This window comes from Pogoniulus pusillus, chromosome Z, assembly GCF_015220805.1.
Source record: "Pogoniulus pusillus isolate bPogPus1 chromosome Z, bPogPus1.pri, whole genome shotgun sequence".
NCBI lineage: Eukaryota > Metazoa > Chordata > Aves > Piciformes > Lybiidae > Pogoniulus > Pogoniulus pusillus.
The window spans coordinates 28,778,648-28,796,289 of NC_087309.1; the positions used below are offsets into that span (position 1 = coordinate 28,778,648).

Here is a 17,642-nt window from a genome sequence, read left to right on the forward strand (position 1 = left end):
GGGAGAATAAAAGTGACTTCAGTGAAATATCTGGGAGATCATCGTGTCACAAATATTCTTTGTAATATGGGATGTGTTGGAAAGTGTTTAAAAAAAAACAACATAGAAATCCTGTTTAAATGACAGAGTCAGTTGAGTTGATGCGGTCTTTATTCAGATGCTGAACAGCTTACCCTTCCCCTCATCATCCAGGCAGGAGGGAGCTCAATTCATTACATTACCTTTGAAACCACAACTTGCATTTTTCACGGTGAGCCCTAGTCCACAAAGAGGCTTTACTTACTTCATTTGACTCTGATGGAGCTTGGTGTCAGAATAAATCATGGACTAGAACCCCTCTCTCTTAGTTCAGCTGTGGAAAAGAACCTTACCACCTCCATATAGGTAATATTAGGGGAGTAAGTTCACACTGGTAAATAATTCACTCCTCTCCTTCTTGCTTTCCAAACCCATCCCCTCACATCTGCCAGTGCAGCTGTCTGCGTGGCTTCTCTCTGGGTGGGAGTGGAAGCCAAACTGGGGCTCAGAAGCAGACAGAGGTGGTGCTTTGGTGGTTTTGACAAGTTATTTTTAAGCTGATTTAGTTCCTTCATCACTGTCACAGAGCAGCCACATCTGTGCTTTTGCTGACAGAGCTGAGAGAATGCCGTGTACTGGGATTGGCACCAAAATTTGTGAAACCACAGCCTGTGCCAGGAGGGAAGGGTTTGCCAACACAGAACTAGCACCTGGTGTAATGAGGCAACCACAAGGAGCCTTAGCATGAACGAAGACTAGACCCATAGATACCACAACAAAAACATATCAACAAAGAACATGCTTCCAATGAGCAGTTTAAATGTCTCTTTTTTTACATATCCCCTTTTTTTTTTTTTTTCTTTTTTTTTTTTTTTTTTTTTTTTTGATTAATGCACAGAAAGGGCTAAAATAGTGGAAATCTCACTGTAATGTCAACTGGAGAAACCAGGAACTCTCAGTGTTTGGGTGCTCCTTGTTTCTCCAGTCCTTTGCAAATGGCAAATGTTTGCCAGGAAAATGAGAAACTTGTTAGGAATAGTCAGGAGGGTGGCAGTGGTTGAGGGCTGCTGCAATTCTGCTCTCATGAAGAGCATATTGCCTGATTTATTTTTGCACCTCTTTCTGGCATTAAAAAAAGTGTGTTACAAATTTTACAGAGGAAGGGGAAAAAATGGGAGAGGGCCTGGGTGCACTGGCCTAGGGCTCTGCAGTCCTGTTTGTCCTCTGATACTCTTCCAGCTCTGATTTCCTGTCCATGGCAAGCTGCAGCTCCTTCTTGATGATTTCAATCTGCTTCTCCAGCTCTGTAAGCTCTTGCATCACTGAGGTCCTAGCAGTATTCAGGGACTCTGCTTTCCCATTGGTCGTTAAAGAAGCTGGAGCCTCTCTCTTCACCTGTGGCAGAGGGATGTCTTGGTGCTGTCGGATTGTCACTTCGTTTTGCCCTTCATCGGTGCAGATGTATTTTTTCCGGTGACAGTTGCCCAGATGGGCTGTATTCCACACAGCGTGCTGGCTGTTGCCTACATGGGACCTGAACAAAGATTGGAGTTAATAGAAAAATGGAGCCTGCCCTTGTGTGCATGCAGCCATCCACCCTACTGGGAAAATACGCTGCTGCTGTTATGAATGGCATCGAAATACTCCCGTAGCACCGGAACGATTTTTCTGGAGATGCACAAATCATGTACACAAAATGGCTGCATTTTTGTGATTAAACCATGGCAGAGAGTAGATCAGAAACCTAAAACTCATCTTCCACAAAACTTCATTTTTGCTATGAAATTGCAGTCTTCCCAACCCTGGTTCAGGAAAACATGTGTCCTCCACAAATGCTTTCTGAATGCCTTTGTAGTTGCAGTCTCCTAAGTTAATTACAACACCAGTCCTTTCTATGCTCTCAATGCTAGCTTCAGCATTCGCTCCCACAGAGGAGGAAAGAGGCTGACTGCCTAGAGTTGGTGTGTAGAGGTGAAGGGGGTCTTGTTGCATAGTTGTTTGTGCTTTGGGGAATGGATGTGAATAAGTGGTCCATCAACACCATGCAGGTGCATATGGAAGCTTCCTGGCAGAACAAACAGAACTTGGGGAGTTTTGTGTTGAGGAAGAAATTTTGAGTTTATTTTGGAACTTTTTCAAATGTTTCCTGTTTCCCTGTGGAAAAGTCTTTCCAAAGCACTTTGATTCCAGAGAATCTTTTCCATCTTTTATTGGGAATTTCACTCTGCAGCCCTCCCAAATCAGGGCATTTTCTAGAGTTTCTTCCCAAACAGAGGAGCACCCTGAGGCCTCCCTTCCACAACTTGAACATAAGGAAGCACAGTTTGCTGATGTGAGCGAGGAGCTTAGTTTTCCTAACTGCTTTACCTTTTGGGTAAAGCCGTGTGCATTCATTCTATGAAGCCAGGATAAACCCCCCCATTACAGAGGTCTTCTGTGGGTATCCTTGGACAAAATATCTACTAGTGTGAGATAACAGTCAGCAGGTTAAGGAAGAGGATTAACATTTAAAGTTTGGGATTGCTGAAAACAGTTTTTGTAACAGAAAAAAAAAATAGTTGGTTTCATGACCATCCTCTGGAGCTGGGAGTAGATTCTTTTCTCACCTGTCTGCAGAGAAGGAAGTTAGAAATTCAAAATGTCTTTAGAGGAGGTGGTATTCAAGACTGTTTTGAAAGAGCTAGGATGACAGAGGAAAAAGGGAGGCTTTATGCAGGAACACCAGCCCCAGCCTGAGTCACATTCCAGAGGGCTCAGGGAAATCCTAGAGGGCACGTGTTATTAGATCTTCTATTTTTGTGTAGATCAGCAGTATTCTCATATTTCAAAATGAAAGACAGGGAGACTCTCCAGCCTTGTGCCAAACTGGATGTGTGTTTTGTGATGCAATTCTGTAAATCCCCCAAAAGGGATGCAAGATCAGGAACTAACTCTCAAAGTTCCTTGGGAAACAGCCCTTAACAACAAAGGGGTCCAGGAAGGTTGGACCTACTTCAAGAAAGAACTCGCAGCTGTGCCATTGTGCCGGAGGACGAACCAACAAGGGAGGCAGCCAGACTGGATGGGCAGGGAGCTGCTAAAGGAATTAAAGATAAAAAAGAGAGTGTATCACCTTTGGAAAAGAGGGGAGGTGTCCCAGGAGAAGTTCAAGGATGTTGCTAGGTCTTGTAGCAAAAAAATGAGAGAGGCAAAAGCCCATTTGGAGCTCAGGCTGGCCACGGCTGTTAAGGAGAATAAAAAATGTTTCTATAAATATATTAATGGCCAAGAGAAGGGCCAAGGACAACCTCCAGTCCTTGTTAGATAGAGAGGGGAATATAGTGACAAAGGATGAGGAAAAGGCAGAGGTGCTTAACACCTTCTTTGCCTCAATCTTCAATAGTGGAAGAGGTTGTCTCCAGGACAACTGGACTCCTGAAGTGGCAGATGGAGTCAGGGACCAGTATAATACCCCTCTAATCCATGAGGAAGAAGTAAGGGACCTGCTGAGACACTTGGATCCTCACAAGTCCGTGGGACCAGACGGGATCCATCTTAGGCTTCTGAGAGAGCTGGAAGATGAGCTGGCCAAGCCACTCTCCATCATTTATCAGCAGTCCTGGCTCACTGGAGAGGTCCCCAAAGACTGGAAGCTGGCCAATGTGATACCCATACACAAGAAGGAGGAGCCAGAAAACTACAGACCTGTCAGCCTGACCTCAGTGCCAGGCAAGGGCATGGAACAGGTCATCTTGAGTGCCATCACAAAGCACCTACAGCATGGCCAAGGGATCAGGCCCAGCCAGCATGGGTTTAGGAAGGGCAGGTCCTGTCTCACCAACCTGATCTCCTTTTATGATCAGGTTACCCACCTGGTGAATGTGGGGAAGGCTGTGGATGTAGTCTACCTGGACTTCAGCAAAGCCTTTGACACTGTCTGCCACAACAAGCTCCTAACCAAGGCTTTTTGTCCTGCTGAGTTAGTGCCTCAGGTTGTGGAAATGTGAATGCTACCACCTAGTGAGGAAGGTGTGTAGCTGAGGGTGTGGGATGAGGAAGTTTTGCAGCAATTAGTTCTACTGCTGTTGAAAGATTCAAAGTGCAGAGTCCCCGTGTGCAAGAGATACTGCACTGTGGATTATGTGGGGCAGCAGATGAAGGAACGGAGGAAATAAATTGCTTGCACTTTTATATATTTGTTTGTACATAGGCAATTCAGAAGCTTATAGCTGTTTACTCCTTGCATTAGTGCAGGAATGACAAACTTAAACACAACATGCATTTACATACATGGACTTTAGTCATGCCAAATATCTAGCAATGGTCTAGAAGATATTTTTTTCTGTGGCTGAGTATAGCTATAAAAAAAGAATACTGCTGCCTGTGCCCTTAAAAGAACACTAATAGTTTTGAGTTACTGAGCAAATATGAAGTTTTAATAAAATGTCTTGCATTCTTGGTAGCTACAGGTAAGATGATCTCATCTTCAGAGTATAAAGTCTATGAAAACAAGGCAAGGTTGTTACCTACTTTTTTCCTCCAGACAGAGTTGTTTGAGACAAAGTTTTCTGAAAAGAGGACTGTATTTTCTTCTGATCTTTCTTATTTCTCATTCTGAAAAATGAGAAAGCTGGAAAAGTTTCTAACACATACACTGTCACGCACAGTGTAGCATGTGAGTCATTAAGTATCTAAAGCCTTTAGAATAGCAGTACTTTCATTAGCTGTATACAAAATCCTGAAAGAGTGGAATATCTAGATTTAATACTTTCTCTTAGAGACAATGAATACATTTCTCTCTCTCTCTTGTCAATTCCGTCTTATTTCCTTCTTTTGGGGTGTATTGGATCCATAAGGAGATATCCAACATATTTCACTTCAAAGCAATTCCTGCAGTTTGGGTTTTCAGCCATGCAAAACTACCTACCTCTTTTCTACTCGTTTTGTCTTAGGCTGGCATTTGTCCTCAATAAATGAACTGTTCAGAGCACGATGTAATCTCTAGAGGAAAAAGAAGAAAATAAAGTGGTAAAGGCAAGATTAAATAGCTCCATAAATAGGTAAACAATTTGGGATTTGCATGATGGACCTGAGCATAAATTATTTCGCACATTCAAGGATATAAGCAATGTCTGTGCTTTGTCATTACAACGAATTTATTTTCCCCGAGTTTCCCAAGGAAAGGCAATCTGAAAGGTTGATGAATAGTTTGCAAACAATGCTTGGCGTTAGAATTAACTTGAGAACAAAAGCGGATCTCGGCGAGTCGCATTCTTTTCTGAAAGATCTCTTTCACTACGCTGCCTTAAAACAATGGGAAATCTTCCTTTTTTTGTCCCTGTTGCTGCCAGGTAAACTTTTCTTCTAGAGCAAACACCATTATTTTTGCTAGGAAAATGAAGCACCTTCTGCATGCATCAAAATTTTGAGAACTTCAAACAGTGAGATAAAGTATTTGGGTTCATTCAGAATAATAACACTGGTGTCCAAAAGAGTTGTAAGGTTACAAGTGCAAATAGGAAGGTCTCTTCTGTAGGCTCTTAGTCATGAGTATTTTAACTGTTTCCTCTGTGCTTCTCATTCCATCATTAAGTAAGCCTCTTAAAATGCCAGGAGCTAGTGTGACAATAAAAATACCAAACATTCATGCTCCTACAACATTTTACACCTTGTTCTAGTTCAGGCTTTCTTACAAATCAGCCACATGACTTTCACAAGGGTCCTTCTAAATACCTACCTGACTTGTATGGAGCCAGTACTTCATCTTGGACTTCTTCTTGATTCGTGGTAGGACCAATCTGTACACAATGTGCTCCCCTATGGTAGTGAGAATGGACAAGCCAAACCCAATGCACAACATCACGAAGAGCCCAGAAAAATGCTTGATTCCCATTTGAAGTGTCTGTGAATAAAACCAAAAGGGGAAATTAATGAAGTAAGGAAGCTGTTAGTGTACTTTAACAGACACATCTGTTTTGTAATTTGGAAATGTGCTCTGGGTGGTGAGATGCTGCAGATCAGTCTGGATACTGTTTACAACGAAGCCTTTCTGTGCTGTAGATAGCTTTGTAGAATCATAGACTTAACCAGGTTGGAAGAGACCTCCAAGATCATCCAGTTCAAGTGGAGCAAAGGACCTGTCACAAGAATGAGAATTAGCCAAAGACCAAGATTTTTTTTTCTCTTCTACTGTTTCCCTAACGAGATTAAGTGATGAACATGTATGAGAATGCAGTACTTGTGGTGTCTTTGCATTTCTAAAAGCAAATACAGCTTGACAGAACACAGTCAATGAAATGCAGAGCAAGTCTTCATCAGCAGTGACCTAAGCCTGATAGCTCATATTTTCTGGGGATTACCATTAACTTCATAGTTTTGTGCTTTACTCTTGGCAGAAGGTCATAGAGGAAAGCCATCAAAAAGATGGCACCTCTCCACTGCCTATGTTAACAGGACTGAAACTGTGCCTGTTAGGAATCCAAAACTGCAATTATGAAAAAAAGGAATGCTCTCACTTTGTTCTGCCAAATCACCTTTTCATGTAGGGTAGGGAGACCTTCAGTCTCTTACTGGCACTAATCACATGCAACAGCAATCTCTACTACAAACGCTCTTCAATGGGTGGGTTAGGTTTGCATGTTGTGTATAATCTTTGCAACTTTATTTTTCATGCATCCAGAACTCATGAGTGTATCAAGAGATAAAACTATTGCTAATAACAATTCCTGTCCACAGACTACTTTGGAAATATTTCCAGGAATACAAGTTCTGCTTTTGCCTTTCTATTAAAGAATGCTATTCCCCATGTGGGGGTGGGGGGCAAATTGCTTGAGTACAGCTGCATGTCAGGAGACAGTATCTGGGATGCTTTCATCCTGGATAATTGACCTGTGTATTGCTTCAGTTTGTTGTTAATTTGCTGAGTGTGTATTGGTGGAGATTATGCCCAGTTATGAATATAGCTCTGCAATCCAGAAAAGAAACTGGATCTAGTTGAAAGATAAATCACAGTATGTTTGAAATGATGAGTGATGAAGTGCATTGAAGGCTTAGAAGTCCCTTTGTGTACTTTCGTTGGACAATGATGAATAGTATTTCTGCCTTCTGGTTTTCATGTTTAATTTCCATTCTTTAAAACATAATGATATGAGAAAACATATCACAGATCTGTAACAAGAATAGGCCTTCAGCAATCTATCAGAGTGAGAACTTTTGCATGTGGCTCTAGCAATCAACTATGATTTTAGAGGTTCTCTGCCAAAATAAACCTGCTTGCCCTCAAACACATTAAGCAGGATTTATGGGAAGAGAATTTTTGTACCAGTGAATAAACTCTTAAAGGGTGTTGAAAGGCATAATGCAGGTGTAAAAGCAATTTCTAAAGAAAGTTACTGAAGCCTGGAAAGGAAGGTGGGACACCACAACACCAGGATAGAAGAGTGTCAAGTCTTGGCACAGGGGCATTCTGATGCATAGAGTTGTGCTTGAAGCAAACTTGAAGCACAACTTCTTTCTCAGCATTATAATTTCTTGTTGGAGAAACCTACTTTGTCCTTCCAGTTAGAACAGGTGGCTGACACAAAATTCACAGGTGGCAGTGCTTTAAACTGCTCAAAACCCAAAGTGTTTGATTGGATGTCTGTGTTTCTTGGTTTGCTTCTTTTAATTACCAGTGAAGCCATGTAGGATAAAAGCAGAATGAAACTCCATCTCTGACCTTTTTCTCAGAGATCTTTAGAACCAAGACCTCAGTGTGGCCCATCTCTGAATTCAGCATATATTAAGTATCCGTAAGAAGCAAAAAGACTTCTAGCTGTCTGAGCTGGACATACTGGTTAAAAGGGCTTTTGGTGCTTCTCCAAGAAGCATTAATGCACATCATGTGCTTCCTGAAAAGAATGTTCAAGGGCAAGTACAAAACAACTTACTTTGTGATGTAAGCAGTAGATGCAAAAATACATTGAACAGATTTTCTCAGTCAACTAAAGCTGAGGAAGGGCTTGGAGAGCAACGGAAAGAGCTGGAGCTGTCCAGTTTGAAAAAGAGGAGGCTAAGGGGAGACCTCATTGCACTCTTACAAATACCTGAAAGGATGCTGTGGAGAGCTTGGTGTTGGTCTCTTCTTACAGGTAATAGGTGATAAAAAAAGAGAGAATGTCCTCAAATTGCAGCAGAGTGGGTTTAGACTGGACATTAGGAAACATTTTTTCACAGAAAGAGTGGTCAGGCAGTGGAATGGGCTGTCCAGGGAGGTGGTCAGGTTACCAACCCTGGATGTGTTTAAAGGCTGTTTAGATGCTTGGGGATATGGTTTATGGGTGAACTTTGTACAGTAGGGTTAATGGTTGGACTTGATGATCCCAAGTATCTTTTCCAACCTGAATGATTCTGTGATTCTATGAAGAACACATCTGTAAATACATATGCTCCCAGGCTATTGCTCTTTGGTGCCATATAGAATAAGTCTATGAGTAGGCATTGCCATCAGCTCCCTCAGTTGTGTGAACCAGTGAATCAGCTTAGCTGAATTTTGCTTAGCTATTTGAGAATTAAAACAAAAGGTAAGGGGAGATCAGTAGGGAGGCTCAGTCTAGCAGCGTTTGGTTGCTGTATGGTAGAAAGCATTTATATTGCTTTGAGAATAGGAATTAGGTTTAATGCAATGATAGAATTTTAGCTATTCAAAATAATAACTAAAAAAAAGAGACACAGTGGCAATTGCAGTGGGTATTCCTGCATGCAAGAGATATCTCCTGCAGCCTGGGGCTGCTTTCTGGTGCCTCTCCAGTACTACTGCAGAGAGAGCACCTGGCCAGCTCCACAAAAGAAAAATAACTCCCTTGTCTTCAGTAAAGCTGCTCTGATTTATGCTGATGAGGGTCAGCTCTGCAGAACAGTTTTATACCCTGGAACTAGGTGAAAGAATTTCCAGCACTGGCATCTCAGATGTGTTTTTCACTTGTAATGGATAGCTTTTGAAATTGTCCCAAACAAGACATCTTTTCCTAGGAAAGGAAATGCCAAAACAAAGCACTGATAATATTTCATCTAGGAATAAAGAAGGTAGTGCACTGAAATAGCTACCTGATAAAAGCTGCACAGTAGTGGGAAATTTTTGAGACTACATCAAGTGGAGAAATGATGTAGGGGAGAAATAATTAGCACAGTGTTTCTTGCAGTGTGTAGCGTCATTATTTATAGCACTATCAGCACATTTATGTACTATTATAAAAAGGCAGTTTATTGTTTGTTCATAATTACCATAGACATACACACGTTAAATAACAAAACAAACTAATAGAGGCACATCTCATTTTCACAGCTTCATGCAAATCAGTATCACAGCATCAAGTCCTGTTACTTATTTTACAGTTTATATATATATATATATGTGTATGTAATTGTAGGTGCATACATATAATATATTTGTAAAAAACAGTGATGAACTGGATTCTCTGTATCACTGCTTTCTTTTCTGCTGAAGTGGTAGGATTCTGGTGTGTGAGTCAGGTCTTTACTGGCACAGAAGAATCAACTGATAACTCTTACCTACTTTTTTCCCCTTTCTTTTTTCCTTTTCCCTTTTCCTCATAAAGTGGTGTGTTTCTTAAACCAGCATAAAAAAGTACAGACTTTGTTCCAACTTTGTCATGGTAAATTCAGGAGGCAGCTCCCTGTATTTTAGGAGAAGGATCTCTATTGTGCTCATGTGGTGGGTCTGAAGCAGTAAGCAACCATACTCAGTGCTGTGTCAGTTACCGCTATTGAGTGATAAGCACTACACTGGCAACGGCATCTCAGTTATCTGCCGTTTGCAAATTGGGAAATTGTCAGGCGTTGAAACACAACAAATAGAGGAATAGAAGTGGAGGTATCTACTTGTTTTTCCTTAGAGACTTTTCTGATTTATCAACCCATATCTGCAATTCCTACCTAAATGTTTTCCGCTGTCTCCTTTGTAGTTAGAGGCTCCTTATTTGGACCCTGGATAGAAGGCAGGGTTTGCAGAGAAGAAAACGTGATGTTTATGTTCTCTTTGAAGGAGGAAGCAGAATCAAATTCCAGCATTTAGTGATTCCATCACTGGATTTTATGGGCTTTACTCCCTGGTTGTACTGAGAGAAACAAATAAGCCATCAAATGCGCCTGTGGTGCAGCTTTGACTTTTTAGAAGCCTCTAAAGATTTTTGTGGATACTTTTTAGGTTGGCAAGCACAGCACAGGTATTGGTGTTACACAGTGCTGAACCCAAGCATTAAACAGGGATATTATGTGTCTATTAGCTCTAATAGTAACCAAGACTTTTTTTGATAGCATTTCCCCTTTGAGGATTTTAAAAAGCTTTGTTGAGATCAGAAATTGAAATTTTGCACTTCATCTATGAAGAAGGAATTATTTAGAGCTTTACTAGGGATAAATGGATATGAAAAGCAGCCTTCTGACTTATTTGGGCATCTCAGTAGGTTTGCAAACTGCAACTGATGCTGAATGCTTGTATTTAGGTAACTAAGGAGTATTAAAACTTGTCCCAGTCTCCAGACTGTGGCACTTGTTGTTGCTGCAGAAAGATTTGGTTATTTATTTAGACTACTTATTTATTCTATTTATTCATTATTTCTTCTCATAGCTTTCTGTGTTCTCAAAGAAGTGGCAGCATTGACATAATACTTATTTAATATCTTTAGGGAGATTATCCTTAGCAAAGACTGGTAAACACTGCTTTAGAGTTTCAAGTACTAAACTTTAAGATACTGTAAATCATCATCTTACAATAGCAAGACAAGTTCCTTTCCTTTCTTGTTGTGAGTTTTTTTGCACAGGTCTGGAAAAATCCTCTCTTCTGTAATAAATCTTTCTCTCCCAACTCATCCATCTTCCCAGCCCTGTGTCTGTAGTGGGCAGAAAAACAATACAAGTATCACCTGAAATTAGGTTCTGAGAAGATGTTTGCTTCTGTGATACTACAGGCTGGCAAACTGGGAACAACAGCTTTGCCTCCTCAGACAGTGAACTGTTGTCTAATTCCAGTTTCAGGAGGTCAATCTAAATCTGTTACTCATTTCCAGGAGACTCAAGATGTGTTTCTCCTGACTCTGTTGTCAGACTCAAAATCCATGCAGTCTTTTCTTCAGGGCCATTGTGGGAAGTACTTTTTTCCCTCAAAGCAAGCCCAGATGCCACTGGCTCTTCCAGCACTGACACAACTCCTTGAGAATGGAAATGTTTACCATTCTGTAATATCCTTCTTCAAAATGTTCCCAGTCCTCCAGTAGTCGAGGATCGTGTCTCCTCCTCAGGCAGCATACATGCAGACTTAGCAAACTGTCTGGGCAGTAAAATCTTTTTTTCCTGTTCTTAGTGTTTGTTCTTCATGTACTGGTAATAAGGTACCATAAAAAGTGACTTATGGGCAGCTTTTATTTATAAGCACAGGGCCATATCTTCCCTGTGTGGAGTGGCCTTCCCTTGAGCCTGCAGTGTATAAGAGACAAACACAGAGGCCAGAGCTTCAAGGTAATGACTGAAAAACTGACTGTTGTGTTGCCAGGTGATTGGAGTAACAACAAAATAAACTAACTCTTGACTTTTAAGTAGACTAGAAAAAACCCAGAGCAGAAAGGCACAATTTGCTGAATGATAACTGGATAAAATCATAGCAAGACGAACGAGGCACCATGCATCCTGGGTGACTGCTGAGGCCAAAGATCACCAGTTTGGGCACAAGCTATGGCAGGTCATATCTGAACAAGTTACTTCAAAGACTCCAGAGATGAGCTATTAATGCATCTCACCAATGATAAGTGAGGATGAATTTTCTTTGTTGTGTGCCAGATCTGGAACAGGTGGAAGCCCATGGTCAGTGACTAATCTCACCACTAGCACCACGGATCTCCTGATTAGGCTCTGACAGGCAGTGCATGTCACCACACCTTTCCTAGTGTCACCAGCTGTGAAGGAAACGCAGGGAGTCTGTAGTAAGAGAGTTTACTTTGGGCTGGTGTTGTCTGTGTGTTTGCATATATTGTTGCAGATGTCAGGCTGGATACTGTTGGTGTGAAGTATCAATAAGTTGTTGATATTGATAGTTGGGATATCATGTTGTAACAATGTGCAATTTTTTGTATTCAATATATTGGATGTTACCTGACTAAACTGCCAGAATATGTGCAAGTCAGTCTTGAAGTTCACTCATCCTGTGATAGCTGTGAACAGGGAATACTCAAGCATCCCAAGCGAGTGTGAGATATGGTTTCAACAATGCTTTCTGAAGTGTTGACTAAAAGCTACAAAGCAGTCTGCACACAGTTATGGACTGCATCAAGAGAAGGGTGGCCAGCACGGCAAGGGAGGAGATTCTCCTCTTTACTCTCGTCAGACCTCACTTGGAGTGCAGTTGTTCTGGAGCCCCCCAACACAAGAAGGACATCAAACTGTTGGAGTGAGTCCAGAGGAATGCCACAAAGGTGCTCAGAGGGCTGGAGCAGCTCTGCTATGAGGACAGCCTAGGAGAGTTGAGGCTCTTCAGCCTGGAGAAGAGAAGGCTTCAAGGAGACCTTGTAATGGCCTTCCAGTATCTGAAGTGAGCCTACAGGAAGGCTGGGGAAGGACTATTTACAAGGTCTTACAATGACAGGATGAGGAGTAATGGGCTTAAACTGGCAGAGGGGAGATTTAAACTGGATGTTAGGAAGAAATGCTTTACAGTGAGAGTGGTGACACAGTGGAACAGGTTGTCCAGGGAGACTGTGGATGCTCCCCCCCCTAGAAGTGTTCAAGACTAGGTTAGATGAGGCCTTGAGCAACCTCCTTCTAGTGGGAAGTGTCCCTGCCTATGGTGGGGTGTTGGAACTAGATGATCTTTGAGATGTCTTCCAACCTAAACCATTCTATGATCCTTTCCCAAAGCCTGACTGCTCCCCAGAAGACCAGTGGCCCTTCTTTTTCATACTGTCTTGAGACACCACAGTGTGCCAGATGATCTCTTCCACACCCTATCCTGATCATCACAGAATCACAGAATGGTAGGGGCTGGAAGGGATTTCTGGAGATCATTTAGTCCAATCTCACTGCAGGTTGCAAAGGAATTTGTCCAGTAGGGTTCCGAAAGTCTCCAAAGAAGACTCCATAGTCTCTCTGGGCAGTCTGTTCTAGTGCTCTGTTGCCCTCAAAGGAAAGTTCTTCCTTATGTTTAAATGGAACTGCCTGGTCTGAAAAGTCAAAACCACTGCAAAGTGACAGGCAACTTGCCAGTTCAGGCCATCCACCCTGCCTGCTGTCATAGCGGCTCAGTGTTGTAGCTGTTGCACTGCCATGAGGAGGAAGCTGAAAAGTTGCCAGTTCACTGTATTTTGATTCCCAAAAATACTGCAGAAAGAAAGAATTTTTGTCTCTGCTAAGCTGAGATGTCCTAGGAGCCTGGCTCCTGCTGAAGTGCCACTAATGAGAGTAACAATAGGGTAGAGGATGGGCCAAGTGTATTGTATGCACACTGAAAACAAATGACATTGATTAGGTCCAGATGTTATATGTCCAGATAAAAACCTTGCCAGCTCCACTTCCCTCCTGTACTATGCTCTGCCCTCAGCAGGGACTTAGCAAATTTACAGCAAAAATGTTCCTCTCAGACCAGACTATGACAATTTTAAATCAAGAGTACTCAAGTGGTATTGCTAGGGACTAGCAATCAGCATGACCACTGCTACCAACAATTACATGTGGTGGAGAGGGCAAGATGCAGTTCACTGCAGTAATTCACTGCAACTTTGAATTAGCTGCAGTCTCCATGAAAGGCTGAATGAGTGTTCGGCTAAGATGCCTAAGGGCAAGTGCTTTTGCTGAAGAGGTTCACACAAAACAGTGGAGTGAAGCCCTACTGACCCCTACACTTTTCAAACTCATCTCTATTTGGTTTCTCATCTTGAAAAGTCACTGCAAATTTCCCAGCTCTAGTCTGGATCATACCTTTCCAAGACAACTTTGTTTTCAAACACAATTTGGAATGAGCAAAGTGCTGCTGAGAGAAATGGAAAGGTCTACTGGTGAGGTCTGCCACAGGATGTACAATTTCCTAGAGTAAGATTAGAAAAAAATGGTGAGTAGGAAGATGAATCACAAAACAAATCCACACAAAATTAACCTCTCTGGGCAGGAGTGGCAGGTGTGTAAGAATCAGGTACCACCTAAAGAGGTGACGACAAAGAAGGCAGATGGATAATTCTTCCATTTAAAGGCTGCACTGATCAATAGTTCACCTACGTATATTCCCATTTTGGGGTCATTACTCTTGGTCAACAGGCACAGTGTGTCACAGGCCAAATTCATCAAAAAGACATGGAAAAGTACAAAGCCTTACTCTAGCTATCCACAGGCAATTGCTGGGTCCTAGTTTTGTATGCTATCAATGTGAATAAATACCCACTTAGAAGCTGAGATTGTTTTGAAAATGAATTATCTGCTTCTGTGCTGAACACTGTCCACGCTTCAGTGAATCTCTGTAATGTTACTGCGACTGACTGCACGGAGTCAAACAACAGAAGAAACAGAGTAAGCTGAATACAAATAAACTGTATTTCTTCTATGACTGATATGAAAATATTTATTTCATTTGTGACACATCTAGAAATACCCCAGCAATCTACATATGAAAGAACGACAAATTCTTTCTTTGTCTTACCTCTAAACTGTGCTAGTTTTTGATCGATTTAGTCAGAAGTGTGTAGACAGGATGCTAAGGCAACCATTAGAGAGTGTGAGTCAGCGCCCTAAGAAAATGGGCTTCTCTTCCAGGGAAAACGGCCATGCTGCCACCTCCATGGAGAATGTGTAGGGCTGCAATCTCTGACGAGGAGATATCATAATTCCAGCTATGTGTTCTGTACTAGTGAGAATATAATGCATATTTTTGAGGCTCTAGAGCTAAATATGTATGCTTTAAGCTTCAGGCATGCTGGGTTTTTTGATTCCTCAGTACTTTTTCTTGTTTGTTTTTTATTTGACAGCCTAGGGCATTTGATGAAAAACTGCTATTCTGATAAGGGTCTTTTTCTCATAAATAATGGCCTACATCTTCAGCTGACACAAGGTAGCATAACTCACCTGATTTGATATCAGAACATAAACCCATGGAGATTTACTTCCCTTTCCTAAGGATCTACTTATGACATTAAGACCTACTTCTCTCCTGTACTTAACATGGTATTTTAGTGGACCATTTCGAGGCTGAAGTCTTATCTTGGGTACAAGCAGCTGCCACCATGCTAGGAAGTGATTTGGGTTATATTAGAAATCTGGCATGCATTGAATTTCCACTTTCTTTTGCTCTTCTTGGCGTTACTCTCAGCTTTTTCAGCTATCACTCCCATGTGAGATGGACCATCACCTGTAGATGGTGATACACATAATTGAGTGGAATTAGATTTGTTGTGGTGTGCCAGACCACTTTTTTTTTCAGTGCTATGTTACATGCCCATCTGTTTCCAGAAGTGCTCTCTGATGCACACACTGCATGCCTAACTTAGCAGCACAGCCTTGCTGATATTCTCCTTGTGCTCTGAGAGCTGTTGGGCTTAGCCTCTCTTTCTTTTGAAGAGTAATGCTTTCCCTTCAGCTGCAGCCCATCTCTATCACATGTGCATGTCTACTGCACACCGATAACTTGAGCAAATTTTCCTTCATGTGATCCAAGGTCACTGCTTACCTCTGTGACAGCAAAGCTTCTTTTCCCACATGGAACGACTTTGTACCATTTGTCATGCAGAACATCCATGAAACCATGAGACTTGTATTGGCTTATCAGTTCAGAGATGTTTGAGGTGAGAGGAGAGTTGGGGGGAAGACCAATACCATATCCTAGAAGGAAAAACAATACAATCATCTCTCTCTGACTTGTTTACTTTGTTGCTAAAATATGTTCATTTCAGCTATCAGCTGCCAGAGTGGCAGATCACCCTGATATTCTGCTTCAGCAAGCTAGCTCAAATCTGGATGCTGGCTTACTGCAATCTGATACTGTTGAGATGAGACTTTTTGATGTGAAAAACAAAGAGTACAAATCAATCTGGACATGCAAATTCAAAATTATTAATGCCACAAAGCAAATATGTAAAACTGGGACATATCTTACTTAAGATGGAGGTACCGATAGATGAATAACTTTGTACAAGCCCTAGAAATACAGTCTTTTGCATCTCCTTGCTAAGAGTTCTTCTTTTTGACTTAGTTTTATCAAGAAAGTGCCTTAATGCCAAGTAAACCACTCTGTGATCTCTTTACACTTTTAGGTCAGTGGACATGACTGTGGTGTCAGTTGTGGCATGTATTCTCATGTATTTTCTGATGATGAGCTCCATGCATGTAAATGTATATATGGGAAAAAGCTTTACTGTTGTCACACAGCAATTTAAAGCCCAAAAGCTGTGCTTTCAATTTCTGTAGTTCTGCTCTGGCAGTGACATGGGCTGTCAGATAGTAATAAGTAAGTATTTTAGCCATTGTGTTGTCTTTTACTACATTAAAATGCTGGTAAAGGACTTAGCGTAAAGTGGCAACAGATTCAGTAACTGCAAATATGGTCTTTCATTTGCAGAATTTGGGGTTTTGACTTTAGGAAAAGATAAATTCCTGCCTGAAAGGTGTGTACTTGCATGTAGAGATGCTTGCCAGATGTCATGCAGAGATTCCTTTCTAGTCCACTGTGAACTGTGTTTTTTTTTTTTTTTAATTTGGTTGTTTTTTGGGGTTTTGGGTTGTTGGTTTTTTTCAGTTCATAATTCAGAATTTCAGACCCTCTCTCAAAAAAAAAAGGCACAACACTAGAACAAAACATAGAAAGAATGAAAAAAAACCAAAACCACAAAAAAAACCCCAAAACAACCAAACAAAACCAAAACCCAAACAATCCCAAAACCTATACATGTACCTGCGTGGTACATTTGCCAGCACAGCGGCCTGAATTTCAGTGATGCAGAGTGATGTGGTGATACACATCCATTCACCACAGTGGCCTCCCTCCCAGCTGAGTTTTGTAGACTGTGCCTGTATTTCCACGTGAATATATTTTCTAACATTAAAGAAATGGTTTCAGAGAAGGCATAGCTAGAGTTCACGAATACTTCACGTGCATTTGGGTGTTTGATAATTAGGTGACATGAAGTCCATTTATGCAAAACCATGCAGTTTGGGTTGGTTTTTTTCTGTTTGCAATTTACTTTACTTGATTCAAAGCTGTGGAAGCTTCAGCAGAGCTGACCTTTCTGAAATGGAAGGTTGATCAAGTTGCATACACATGGAGGAATAAAATGCGGCTGCACACACAGAAACCCTGCTACAGCCTCTGTGCATCTATCCTCCCCCACCACAAAAGGAAAAGAAGAAAATGGATTGCTTTCAGGTCGCTGGTGTGATTTCAAATGTGAGACACTGATGAGGTATAACAAAAAGCAGTGTTCTACAAAATGCCTAGTGCTGGTGACTTGTAACTGAAATGATTAAAATGCTCAGCTTCCTCTGGCCTTCATTTAGGATATTGCCTTCCTCAATCAGGTCTGAACACTTCTGAAGAAGGCTGTTTTAATGCGTGATGGGAGCGTCCAGAGTGATTGCCCTTGGGGGGAAAGAAAGAGAGAGCTTCAATCATTTTCATTGGC

The 17,642-nt window shown here is 41.5% G+C and overlaps 1 protein-coding gene across 2 annotated transcripts in view; it reads right to left on the minus strand.

Annotated features, from left to right (window-relative positions):
* Positions 1-132: 132 nt before the first annotated feature.
* Positions 133-17,642, minus strand: part of GRIN3A (glutamate ionotropic receptor NMDA type subunit 3A) — a 91,345-nt gene continuing 73,835 nt past the window's right edge. The window contains exons 6-10 of one of the 2 annotated variants that reach the window (XM_064140609.1): positions 15,695-15,846; positions 5,735-5,899; positions 4,925-4,998; positions 4,528-4,611; positions 133-1,552 (exon numbers count right to left, since the gene is read on the minus strand). In XM_064140609.1, coding sequence (XP_063996679.1) covers positions 1,216-1,552; positions 4,528-4,611; positions 4,925-4,998; positions 5,735-5,899; positions 15,695-15,846 — 812 coding nt within the window. In that variant the 3' untranslated portion in view covers positions 133-1,215. The remainder of the gene's footprint in view (positions 1,553-4,527; positions 4,612-4,924; positions 4,999-5,734; positions 5,900-15,694; positions 15,847-17,642) is intronic. The other variant, XM_064140608.1, reaches the window with a different exon arrangement.